General features: G+C 38.0%; 1 protein-coding gene across 1 annotated transcript; it reads left to right on the top strand.

Annotated features, from left to right (window-relative positions):
• The first annotated feature begins 5,002 nt into the window (after positions 1 to 5,002).
• On the top strand, positions 5,003 to 7,341 carry LOC124160284. Its single transcript, XM_046536113.1, has 3 exons — positions 5,003 to 5,103; positions 5,722 to 5,869; positions 6,735 to 7,341. Exons 1-3 carry the CDS (start codon positions 5,031 to 5,033, stop codon positions 7,099 to 7,101), a joined length of 588 nt encoding a protein of 195 aa, XP_046392069.1. The 5' UTR covers positions 5,003 to 5,030; the 3' UTR covers positions 7,102 to 7,341.
• The last annotated feature ends 6,773 nt before the right edge of the window (positions 7,342 to 14,114 follow it).

Raw genomic sequence — 14,114 nt, 5'->3', positions numbered from 1 at the left:
ACTCCGTGACATCTGAGGAGACCGGAAGTTAGCGAGTGGCCCCTATAAGTGTACGAGAGGGCCCTCCACTGGCGCCATAAATTCTGAACTCCGAGAGACCTTCGCGCCCATCCCCATTCATAAATCAACGAATACACGCGATCCTTCCGCCATCTAACTTTCAATACGCTCCACGCCACGAGGAGAACCATGACTTGAGCAATAATTGCCGATTTTGGAGGCTCCATTTAAAAAATCATGAAAGAGCTACAGAATTTTTCTCTTTGCTGCATCCTGAAAAAAATAGTCAACGACCTCCTTAACCTCCGTAACCTCCTTCTTCCTAGAAGGTTGGGACTATAAAATAGTATCCTATTATGAAAAAACGGCTTACATGTAATACTTAAATTTTATGCTGACGATATTCCAAATAGTCAAGGCTAAATATAAAATACAAGGCTAAAGATAAAAAAACACGAATGATATAAGGAGACAGACATTTTGTGAAATTTTCCGGAGGTGGTAGTGATAAATTCATGAAAAGTTCGGTTTAAAAGCTTTATCGAGGACCGGGGCTTTGACGATATGTCATCTTCAGGGGCGGAAACAGAGTTTGTGCATAAGAATAGCAAGAAAATCTAGACCATATCAACCCCAATCATTCGCCGGTGTAACATTAGCGCTGGTCTAATATCCTTAATTGATATGTTTTCACAGAAGGGTTATAACACTTCACAAGGAGAGATTATTAATTGCTCAGGCATATTTAAGAACATATTCAAAATTACTGGGTTAAAATACTCCATTTAGTTAAATTTATTCACTTATTATACGAGCTCTATGTTTATCGATAAGTCATTTATATTCCATATATCGAAGTAGAGACGAACTCGTTTTGGCAAACTGAAGTTATTAGCGTTTTTCGTTTATAGTTGGATTATGAGGCTATTTCCAGATACGTAACTGCAAATCCAGAGACATGTAAAGTTCGGACCAGTGGAAAAATTGGTTATTGTTGAAAATTTTTGTCAACTCGGCGTAACTTCAAATCAATCGCATCAAAGGAAACGTGTTGAAAATCCAGAGTTTTATGAATCGCGTGAAACTAATTATACCGTCGAAAACGTTCCATAGCAACACCCATTAAAAGCAAAGCCGTGAAAACGCCTGAAATTCTTCGAAACCACAAATTAATATTTGAGGAACATCAAAAGTCAGAATTAAAATGAATTTACGACATTATTGCTTCTAAAGAGTTGGACATAAGACTCGATCGATGTTATCGTCGCAAGCCACATTATTTATCCAATCATAATAACAACGATTGGCAGTAAAAATCATTGTCAGATGAGTCATAAGGAATAATTCAAATGAGACATAATACAGGAGACATTAAAAACTCAAATCATGGAAAATAAACATAAACACAACGAAAAGATAAAATAAAAGATAAGGATAGTGCATTTGAAGTATATTTTTCCTTCTTGCATAGATATAAATAATGACGATTATTCTATATTTAGGACCCTCGATATCGGATACATTAGCGTCCTACGAGCAATTAATTCGCTGAAATCTATCTGAACTTCGATTCACGAATTAGCATTATATCTTGGCGTGGCATTTTGAACAGGAGTGAGCTTATCACTGAGCGGAGAATGTCCATTTTTCCGGAGCTCCCCACGTAGTTTTGGAAGGAAATTACGTTCTTCACCCCGAATCAGACTGATTGTCTACGAGTTGGCTTCGTGGAAGACCATGGATAAGAATAAGATGAAGATAATAATAATTGAAACAGCTTAAGTAATTTGCCACACTTTTTTAATCTTTCTCGACCAGTTTCAATGCTTACGCATCATTTCATCGTCATCTCAGAGACAGCTCTGGAAGTTCTTCTCTTGTACGAAGAGGGAATTGGGATTTTCAGCAGTGCAGGAGAGCGTGACGAAGATTATCACGAAGACTGCAGATTATTAAGCGTAGCGCTGCGAACCGGAGGCACATCTCCGATGATTGAATCGCTGAATGCCATCCTAGCGCTCCATAATTCTACGTGCGGAGGTCGCATGTCAATCGGATGAAGTCGGAGGAAACGTAGCTTTTCGTAGGATACAGGGTTTTCGGAGCGGAGTGTGAAACATGCCTTCCTGCGCCACGACCCAATATAGTTGATGTGCAGGGTTTCCAGTGAACTGTAAATGAACTTATAAATCTTTTATATGCGTACCTTCGAAGGCATTCAGGAAAAAATAAATGACATGAAATGGCATGTTTACAAATTTCACCAAGGATACAAAAAAATTACACCAAAATTCGACTATTTTTTATCTTTCAGTTTCCACAAATTAAGCCTTTTCTACTACACTTTTACATCATTTTTTCTATTACACCTTTTCTACTGTATTTTTTAAGCCATGCTCAGTCTGCGTGGACACATGACAACATCTCATTAAGCTGACATGACTACCACATGGCAACCAGAGCCAATTAAATTATTTATAAGTACTACTTATTACTACTTCTAACCAGGGATGTGATCCGATACGAAAAAGCACTTTAAAGCACGATATTTCAATAGTTTCAGACCGCTGTCACTTTAAGGCACTAAACCGAAAAAGCACTAAATCGAAATTGCACGAAATGAGATGGCACGAAACCTCCTCAAATACGAAATGGCACTTTAAGAAACAAACTGCCGATCCGAAAAGGCACGATAGTTTTGTACCATAAATTGGAATATAGTTTCGGATCTTACATCTCACTCACTCAAAGCCTTAAGTTTAGAGAGCTGTTAGAAGTTCTAACAGCTCTCTTAACTCAAGAATTGCATTCGTTTTAGCCCATGTATTGCTGTTCACAATTGAACGATGCCCATCATGAATTCTATGGTTCACAGGGCAAGAGGAAAGGACTCTTCGAAAATGGACACGCCGATCATCAATAAAATCGGGATTGAAAGCGCGGCAGCAAAATCACCTCCGCTCCCTGCCCAGCATTAATTCAGTGAGACTCCCTGCTGGTCCGCGCAAAACTACCGTTCGCATTGTGTCGTTATAGTGCGAGGGAGAGCGGAATGAGAGTCCGATTGGACACGATAATCTTCATGGGCGAGGGGAGGGCCTCTCTCTAGGTGCTCGGACGAAGAACGGAAAGAGAGGCGTCATCCATCATGAAACAACGACATCCGAAGATCGTTCTGGCGAGGAATCGCACGAAAACTGTTGGAGCGTGGCACGCGCCAAGTTGCAGCAGCGGGAGGCAGGCGAATTACGACCTTCTGGGCGGAAGTACGGTTGCATCGGTGGAGGCGAAGGAAATGGCGGCGTGGCGAATACATCTATAGCATTCAGCTCCATTGGAGAAGCCATTGAGGGGCTTCGGGTGATGGAGTGGACACCAGACTACATTTCAGAATAGCCGGATAAAAGACATTCGAAAACTCGAGAGTTCGTTGGCAGCTGAAAGCCTGCTGACTTAAGAAAACGCATCACTCATCTTAACTTAAGAAGACGTATCTCGACGTATCGGCGAAGAAGACTCACTCTTCTTAAATAGCATTAATGGCAAATACAGATCATATGACCTTTCTTTTTTTCCGCTTCGTGTTCCTTCGCGCACGACGAGGTCGAGTGAACTATTTCATTGTTTCACCCCCCGCCTTTCTGTCTCCAAATGTACTTTTCTATTAAGACTTTCCTTCTTCCATTAACTCCTATCCTAAATGTGTTCCAAATTTTGATCCTTTTTTTCATCCCTCATCCATCTTGCACCATCAATATTGTAATTTTCCCCCTATCCCTCGCACCAGCCGATGAAATTTATTACTCTTTGTTATTTATTTGTAAATACAGGTGAATATTTTTTGTTCATTATTGGTTACGTTGCTTAATATTATTAAATTGTTTCTCCTGTTATTGTGAGTCCTCTGTAATTTGCCTCGAGCTGTTTTTGGACTGGATTAAATAAATAAATAAATAAATATCAAACTTTACCTATCATAGTGACAGTTCCACTGTTCGACCAATGAACAAGATTTTGTAAACATCGAAACAACTTTGAATGTGAGATTCAAGAGAAAACAAAGGTAATCGGGCACGCGCTTGAGCCGAAGTAGCAACTCAACTGTTTTGAGAGAACATTCAAGGAGAACGTATAAAACAGGAAAGACATCAGGATGATAATTGAAGTAGGGAATGAGGAGTTCGTGAATATGAAAGAGATGCTGAAAAGGACCGCATTTAACAGCAATACATGACGATTCTCTCCTCTGTAATAGACATTTTTTTTACTCTCAATCTGTGAAAAATGTACCATGTGCCTCACAGTAAAATCTCAAGTTAGGAAGCCACCTATGTAATCTTTTGAAGAGACAAAGTTACTGATAGGAATTTAAAACTATATCTGAAGAGTGGTAGTAGAATAGAGATGGGTTTAAAAATAATGAAATGATGAGAAAGAAATTGGAAAACAATCAATACCACATTCCCAGCACTTCTAAGATTCAATTACAAATACTTTAACGAGAATTATCATTATTTATTCTTTGTAAACTACAGTCCAAATTTGATAAGTTTATTAAAAATGTACATTGGTGAAAGTTATAAATATTAAATAACCGCACAAGTAACGCAGAAGTCATGTATCTCATGCACTCATGCATTTAGTAGGTGTAAGAGATAAACTTGCCCAATTACCTACAAATTGCTAAAAAATTACCAAAACTGCGTGTTAAAGTTAATTACTACTGTGCGAAAAAGAGCGACATCTTTAGATTCATAAAATATATGAATTATCAGACATAGAGCAACTGGGTCTGCGCAACGATTTCTTAATGTCCATTTCTAAATTACCCTAATTAATAGTTCAGACCAAAATTACTAGTATGTACCTGTATGCATTACTTCGCAGGTGCGCGGGAAGGCCTCATTAAGTTTGAAATAAGGAAACAGAGAAAATGACAAATATTGAAGGAATATCACATCTTGCACAATCACTCCTTAGCAACGTAGTAAATATAAACAAAAACACTTTCGTCGAAATCTTGGAGTGTAATGGTAGACAGCTTAATTCCAACGGTAAGAAACCCGGAATCAAGCTCATTCAAATATGTACTCATTTCCATAAGTAAGTACACCTGAATTAATCAGTATTTTATTCTTATCATATGCGTATTGCCGAAATTGCATTTTTCTACAGAAGGACAGGCTCCTCGTCGGTCGTTAAATTTCCGCTGCATCCATGTGCTTTGAACGGGTTCTAGACTCCTTTTTCCTTTGCCACTTACTAACCATAACACGAGCAATTATAACGCTTATTTTAAAATTCAATACATTTTACCCTAGTGTGTGGTATTACTATGGTGTCAATAGATCCGAAAAACAGTATTTCCACAGATAATTGAACATTTGGTGCTATAATATCTTCGGTACTGAAGTAGTTCTAAAGAATAACGTCAAAAGATTGTATTTTTTTCCGCTCTACTCATATTATAGTTGGCTAAAAAATATTTGTTTTGGCGAGAATACCTTTCATTTGCAATAAATGAAGAAGACTCTTTCGGTTATAATTTTTCACAACAAAAACGAAAGCAAGGGACATAACCTAAAAAACGGAATATGGTTCTCAAAGACCCATAGAAATCCTTCATAACAATTTACGAAATATGAGTTTGTCACATAATTGGTCTGAAAGCATTTAGTTTTCTTTTAGCATAAATGTAATTCAAATTTTGTGCATTCATAGCTTTAATTGTGCTTGGAGGAGCCTTGTTGGAGGAACTGAAGCTTCTGAAAATGGTCTACGAAATAGAGAAGACCTTTTCAGAACTGGACGAAAGGTTTGCGAGAGGAGATATGCTCGATGATGGAACTTCTAACAAACTATGCGAAAGGTAAGTTCTACGAAAAGGAATACAGGTAGTGAAGTTAAAGTTAATAGTGCAAGAGAACTATTAAAGAAAACTTAGCTCTAGAAATTTATGCATTTTTCCGGAGTGAGGTTATTATTATTAGCCATAACTTTTCATTTTCTAAACCAATTAAGCAATAATTTATCGTACGTTTGCAAATTTAGTCTATGGTATAGTGCTTGAAAATAATTAAGAAACCCGAGTATAATAAGTCCTATTGTCCAACAGAACCAATCAGTTTTAATGCAACAAAAAGCGTAAGAGTGACCGTTAATATTCTAGCGAGAACTGTCATTTTAAAAAATTTCGGCCCCAAATTATTTTCAGAACACTAAAATTAGTAAATACACATTTTATTTTGGAATTTAAAAGCTTTATACTAACTCTGACTCGTTATAAAAAAAGTAACCTTGTACGGCCGTTCAATATTTGAAAGAAATAAATTCCCCAACATCTAGCGAGAACTGTAATTTTAAAAAATTTCGGCCCAAAATTATTTTCAGAACACTAAATTAAAGAAATACTAAGGGGTCGAAAATTTTGAAGGTGTAAATAAACATACAACAAATATTTCACTTATCGTATAAATAAGCTGTCGCACTTCCGGATTCTGCTGAATTTACATTATTTGATTTGTTTGAACGACAAAGATCCTCCAACACTTTTTTAGACGGTTAAGGTAAAATGACCGTGTATATAATGCAAAGCTAATATTTAAATACAAGAAAAAATTGCATATATGTAGTCTTGGAATATAAGATAAGAAATAAGAAGCGAATTATTCTATAATTACAAGTATACATAACATACTAAAATAAATATTTCCAATCTCTCACCTTCCATTTAGTGTCATGCACAGCTTTCCAAAGGACGAGTGCCTGAATTACGGTCAGCTAGGAAAGGAGTGCTACTGGCAGTACCAAATATGGAGGGAGAATATGCTTCAGTGCCCCGTCAACGGGAGTCATGCAAAGGTGGCAGAGGAACCGCAGGATTGCATCGACAGCCACAGCAACAGCAACGGCACGTTGAGGATGGGGGAGTGGGTGTGGCCAGTGATTCGCGAAATGCAGCGAAAGAGGGACGATCTGGAGAGGGAAATGCCCAAGTACCACCCGGCCATCAGTGCTGCCATCTCGTGCATAGCCTCGGCGTTTCTCTCGCCCTCCAACCTTTGGCGGAGATGTCTGATCCACCCTTATCCTTGCGTCTAGATGTAATTAGTTTATGGCACCTGAAAAAAACTATGAGGTGCATGCAGAATCAAGTGAGAGACTTAGAAGAAACAGACTTACCAAAATGGTATGCGAGGCTTGTAACTGAATCGTACGGAATAACAAACGCAAAAACTACTTTCCATAAAGCTGCCTTTGTACTGCTCCAAGCACGTGTTTTCAGAACTACCCAGCATTATCTATTCAACACATCTTCTAATAAAATCTTTCAATAATAAAGAGAGTAATGAATTTTTTTCCGTTTCAATGGAATAATCAGGTAACATGAGCTACTAATTGGTTTAAGAGAATGTGTCCGGGAAGACAGGTAATCTTAAATTGATAATTTTAAATAAGAAAATTCCAATTAGAGCTGGTAGAAAATAATACCCAAAACCCGGTTTTCAATTGACATGAGCGAGGCCTAGTCCATAAAAGGATCAGAGACTTGATTAACGTAAAAACCAACCTTACAAAGGGTGAGAAGCAATTCTTTGCCAGGGCAATCAGGTCTCCATATAATATACGGTGATTGATGAAAATATTTCGACTTCATTGGTAAAAAGCGTTTGAAGCACGGTTAATTCAATATAATTTTAATGTTTCACGAGCGCAGGGTTAGTTTGGATCGAAGAGCAGAGGGATAACACCGAACTGAATCAATGGATATGATTTTCACACATTTAGGACAGCGAGGGCCAGTTATTTTCCCAAGTCCATCTCGCACTTATAGGGTTTTTAATTTGCCTGGTTAAAGACTTCACCAAACTCGGATAAAGCAATAAACTGTCACTTCGATTAAATTCTTAAATTATAATTCAAGAATTTGATCGAAGTGACAGTTACTTGGTTTATCCGAGTTAAGGGTAAAGGAAGGAATCTTTGTCGGACCAGACATTTGAAAACTAATGACAGATCCCAACTTTGTGGACAAAATGGAAAGAAAAGAAAATCAGCATGGGCATTGACATGGACATGGCACAACATGGACATGGACTTTTAAATTAGTTGTTACCGGTTTCCTAGGAAATGAAAGAGATCTTAAGTACAAGACACTCGTCGCAGACATGCTTAACAGCTTTAAGAAGCTGGGCTGTAACATGAGCATTAAAGTTTATTTTCTCCACTGACATCTTGGCTACTTCCCTGCCAACCTAAGTGATGTCAATCAAGAGCAGGGCGATAGATTCCACCGAGACATCAAAGAAATGGAAAAAAGATATCAAGGAAGACGAAACGTCAACATGATAGCGAACTACTGCTGGGTGATAAAAAGAGATGATCCTCAACAAATCCACAGACGGACAAGCAGTAAAAGAAATTTCAACAGATAACGAAAGGGTTATCATAAGGACTTATGAGCTTAAAGAGATTTGGGAGTGTACTAGAAATGCAGTTTATAAAATTATTTTTTTTCCTTATCTTGACAACGTTTAATACATGCTAAAATATTTCTTGGAGTGTAGATCAACGTTGACCTACATATAATAATAACATTATAATTTAACATGTTTATAACATGATTCATAAATAAAATAACATTTTATAACGTCGGAAAAAATGTGAAAAATTGCATACATTTTGTTATTATACCCAAACATACTCCCTACTTTTTGAGAAAACTTGACATGATAGACAAAATTGGATTGAATTTTTGAAATCAGCTCTGAAAAGTAAATAAAAATCAGTTATCCAATTGCAAACAACATTCAAAAATATTTTTACAGGCCTTTATTATACACCCCACCCTCTGTCCACGAGTCTTCTGCGCCTGCAAATCCAAATGGAGCTACGAACACAAGCATTCGAGCCTCTAACACAACTGACCTTTGCTTAGCCGAAAAATTCATAGTCATCTGCTCCACTAGGAAACTTATTTCGCTATAACAAAAAAAAGCGAACTAAGACAAATCCAAGGCAGCTGTTTGATCAAAATAATGTCTCTTAGAAGCGTAGAATAAGGTATTATTGCCAACTTACACTTTGAAACAAAATAAAATCAATCAACTTCAGATATAAAATAATAGATTCCAGATAATAAAAACAGAAAGTATTCTAAATTCATAGACACGCAGCTTAATAAAATCATTTAAATGTATTCTCATTCTCCGGATTTCGAATTTGTTTAATATCTAATGATAAATCGAAATAGCACTTAACTTTAGTTATTGTACTAGATCATTTATTCATGTATAAAATGCATTATATTCGAATGGGAGACGCTTTGGTACTACAAAGATTACTTAAGAGCACTAAGGCATGTTCAAATTCAAAAACTAGTAAGATACACCCGCAGGCGTCGCGTCGACAGGAGCGGCCTCTTGCCATTGTTTTAGTTGTGGCGGTTCACAACTTTCCTCGACGTCTTGGTGGTATTTAATACCTTACAAGTAGCCATGATTCGACTGCTTAATCAAGTGGCTTTTAGATAGCGATTCAAATATATTTAACCAATGGTTGTTTAGCTGGCGAAATAAAAGCTGCATTAAAGATCCACTTAAATTACTACCATATTTTCTATTTTTACAAAGGTTGGTCGACCTCCCCTCTCCCTTAATCTGCCCGTGGGGGTACTTTAAAATGTGTTTTCATTCCAATGAGTAAGAAATAGTAATTAGCAAATAGTTTTGAACCGTACATTCTCCTCTCCAAAAACCCTCGCATGGAGCTGAGGAAGGATGAATGGGCGAGAATTGTGGTGCACAAAAGAGTCCACCAGAGAAGAAGAAAGAAACGGCAGCCATGAATCTAACCACGTCCACTTCGAGGAACAAGAAGAAAAAATAAACACTTTGTTGGAGTACCGTTTGGAAACACTGGTTTCTCTTAACGGTAACAGAATCAGGATTTGCCAAAAACAAAAGGAACAGTATGACACATTGGTACCCTGAGCAAAAGCTGTTTAGGGGCTAAAACAAATGCTTTAATGTTGTAAATAAAATACAGTTCCTAAAATAAAGAGGATTGCTTTTTCCCAAGGTCCCAACCGTCGCCAAACAAAACCACAATTACAATCCAATTACGCTCCACGAAAATGTATTTTACATGATATCTTGTAAGTCCGTTGTAGCGCCACGTCGCAATTGGAAGCGAATAATGAGCACTAAAACACGTCAAGAACAACAACAACGTCTCCCGCCAAATGTGAAGTGCGCGCTTTAGTTAGATTCTTTCATGCAGAGGCGTGAAATGCTGCCAAAATTCGTCGGCGAATGAAAAATAGGTAGGCCGAAACTTTCATGGATGACCAGTGACGTGCAGAATAGGGTCGTTTCTTTCATCAAAGAAAACGAGAGGCATTGATTGCTGTTCTTTACCCACCATTAGTGTATTCATTGTATACAAATTATTTGATTATAGATATCCCAGTTTAGACGAATGGCAATGGTCAATTTTAACCTCACTTGAAAAAGGTCAGATTGGCGCCCATGCGATGCCACTCCACGTGACGTCACAGGGACCTAGTTTCTATACGAGTAGATAGGAGTTTTACGTAGCCTGCAATTACCAATGCATGCATGAGGCACAGAGCTCAGGGAAACATCTCTTTATAATCACCCATTACAACTGCCGATGGTCGGAAAGTTTCCTTCGTTTGATAAGGTATTAATAATCGTTATTTAAGCAAAGCGCTACCTACTAGCAGGGTACTCTGCTACCTGCTAGCAGCCTGCATCGTATCAGCGCTCAAAGCCTCGCTCCAAGGTCACCTCACTCGGCGACAGCGGGAACCAGAATGACGTCACACGGATTTTCCCAGAATTCATACTTAGCCGTCGCGTTTTCACGCGCTTGAAATTTTTCACTTTTCGTTTAATCGCGAAAAATAGATATCGTCATTTAAAAATCTAAGAGCGTGAAATTCCAACTACAGGAGTAATAAACTTTCGATTTAGGCAATAAGAAATAATAGGCAACCACCCTATTCGTTCAGAAACTTTGAAGCTGGCCGTACAGATCTCCGCAATGAAGTCGGTCTTCGAAGGACGCCCGTGTCAACCGTTGATCTTGCTCAGCGAGAGGAACAGCTAATCGGGGAAGATTGTCGTTTTCAAAGGTAATATGTTGGAAAAGTAAAAAAAAATGCTTCTATCCAAGAAGAGTGATGACATTGAAAAGTTGTAGAAAGTTGTCACGCAATCATGTCCAACATCCGTCATTGCATCTATCATTTCTTTCTCATTAGGATTACGCACAGCGAAATTAGTCTGGCTGTCTCTGTTTCTAGTCTTTTGCTATTATTCATTTGTACATTAAAAAAACTGTTGAAACATGAAGACTCATTCTTTATACTCGGTAAAAATGTCTCAACATCAGGAGCTGCTTTCTAAAACTTGATGATTATCACAATGCAAGATATAGTCTGGGGTAAATATATTCCACCATTATATCGGTAACTGCACAAGTCCCTTCAATTCGCAATAAGGCCTACTCCCTTTCATTCTATCTAAATCTAATATTCGCTTCCTTCCTCTCCCTCATTTTAAAACACCGCATTCATATTCCCCTCCCCGCTCAGCACTCCCTCCATCCATACTTTCTGCCTCCCCGTCTCTCATCTATAAGCTGCCTCTCCTCACCCACCATGTGCAGCACTTCGTCGCTCCTCCTCCTCTCCGTCCACCTCACCTTCTCCGTTCTTCTTCACACCCACATCTCGAATGCCTCCAGTCTTCTCTCGTCCTCCTTCCTAAGTGTTCACGTTTCCCTTACCTGGCACTCCACATCAGATTCGTCACTAATCTTTTCTTCAAACTATTACATCACAAACTTTCCATCAGCTTTTTCCCAATCATGAACGACGCCTCTGCTGAGGGAGTGAAAAAATATGCAGGTTTATATCTTGGCGTTTTCACACCACGCCAGCAAACTTGAGCTGGACGCAAAGACAGGGGAAGACAAATCTCTGGGACTAGAACTTGTTCTCCCTTTACACAACCCATTCCTGAATTGAAAATCTCCTCGTAGGATCTCCATTCTTTCCTTCGATCCCGACACCGCGAACGCGGTCCACAGTGAAGATACAATGAGAGAAATGGTAGAAGGGAAAGATGATGTGGAGACATCGTGAGCGTAAATCAAGCGTGCGACACGGGAGCCCCCACGCGGTTGTTTCGGGAACAATTCACTTGGTTGCTGAACATTCTGAAAGGCCATTGTCGCCTTCACGTCTTTCATGTAAGTACGTACATAAACACAAAAAACCCCTATCACACTCTCTTTCTATGCCATCCAAAGGTCGTAGGGGTAAAAGGACTTGTACTTCAAAACAATCTCATTACAAAAGAAAAACAGCCCTGGATTTTGAGGAGAAATTTGCATGAAAAATGCTTATAATTTATTTTAAAAATGTCCCAAAAAGTGTCAGGAAATCTCATAAAAATAATTTGCAAATTCCAAGCTATATAGGTAAATTCGATCTCAAAAATACAATTTCATATTTAATGAGGACTTTCAAAGAAGAAAACCAGAAATACCACACAAAAATATTCATGTTTTGAATGCTTCATTCATGTTTTCACTCCACTCGATGACAAGCATTTCAGCAGATAGAGCATTGAAAACAATTAATTTTATTATTAGCTCCGCATGCGATAGTTTTAGGATGGAAAGAAATAATGTTAAAATTTTATTTGTGGAGTACGAATTGAAAAACACTCAATTTGATAACATTCGGATGAGAATGATTAAGTAACGATTTCAAGTAAATAAATACTTAAATTTTCTCAAAGCATTTGCATAATGTCACGCGATTAGGGAATATGGACTCAGAAAATATATTCTTCATTAAATACATTCTGCATCATAGAATTGGTGAAGATTCGCAAGAAAAACCTTATCGGTCCCCTTTATTGAAAAGTCAAAAGATTTTTTCCGCACTCTCTCATAAAACCCTCAAATATGGAGGAAACATTATTTTAGCGAAAATATTATAATTTCTAAGTGCGTTTCAGGATACGTGATCAGTGAATACGCGTTACGTGATGCATTTGCCGCTTCCAATTGAGGCTAGTTCGATGTGCAACAGTAAAATTACTTTATTTTTCGTTGCAATAGCAACAAAAAATAAAGTAATTTTACTGGCAACAAAATGGAATAATATCTCTTCTAGAGATCGAATGTATTTACTGGACAAAGTAAAAACGGCCCTTAGTCTACTTTATTTTCCGGAGATAAAGAATTACGCTGCTAAGTATATTTTTCAACAATCCAAGAAAATCCATGTAATCAATCACGCCTTTACGGTGTTGCTCGTCTTAGCTTAAAAATAATGAAGAATACGCCTGAAATACAAATATAGTACATATCTGAAAAACACTGAATGCAATAGAGACTATGGCATGATACGGAGCTATAATGGAATGACGAAACATCACTAGATCTTCTGATGCAAGCATCCAAAAACTGTTCCACCAGATGTTCATCCGAATTCATCCGCCATTAGCTGGTTAGACCCAAAGGGAGGGTATGCAGATGACCTTGGAGGACCAAAATATCCGGATTAAACTGGAATCGACTCTGGCGATACACCATAAGCATAAATAAGCATAAAGGGACCCTTAAAATATCCAAGGACAACGCATTGGTGTAAGAGCGTGCATAAGTGTGAGGCAATATTAAGTCAACTTCCGCCCAGGCGACGGTTTAAAAGCGAATGCAAATTTTTCTCAAGGCAGAAATAATGGAAATTTAAGCTAAGAATTAGAAGCCTCGTTTTCCAGCAAAGATAATACATCGGGTTCACGGCCGTGACGCATAAGCAGAAACACAAAACTGACGTCCATGAAGCGGGTGGCGAGAAATAAAAAACTTATGAAGAAATGCTGTTCAACAAAAATACTGAAATAACAATTAACTCCACGTCTCCCAAGTTCCCTTAAATTAGATTCCCAGTTAACAGCCAAAATAGAGCTCAACTACGGATAAATTCCTTACTTCATCAAACACGAGGAAATGCAAAAAAAATTAGTTAAGCGCAAAACAAGCATGATCATAAACTCTCCCTTTTCACT

Source organism: Ischnura elegans, chromosome 6 (assembly GCF_921293095.1).
Source record: "Ischnura elegans chromosome 6, ioIscEleg1.1, whole genome shotgun sequence".
NCBI classification, from domain to species: domain Eukaryota; kingdom Metazoa; phylum Arthropoda; class Insecta; order Odonata; family Coenagrionidae; genus Ischnura; species Ischnura elegans.
Note: the sequence above shows the minus strand (reverse complement) of the source record. Positions and strands in the feature narration are given on the sequence as shown.

Excerpts from the sequence above, each read along its gene's own strand:
- LOC124160284 (XM_046536113.1), top strand. The coding sequence starts at position 5,031 with ATGGTAGACAGCTTAATTCCAACGGTAAGAAACCCGGAATCAAGCTCA. Across the intron at positions 5,104-5,721 it reads ATATGTACTCATTTCCATAA|CTTTAATTGTGCTTGGAGGA; the intron begins GTAAGTACACCT and ends GTGCATTCATAG. Across the intron at positions 5,870-6,734 it reads TCTAACAAACTATGCGAAAG|TGTCATGCACAGCTTTCCAA; the intron begins GTAAGTTCTACG and ends CCTTCCATTTAG.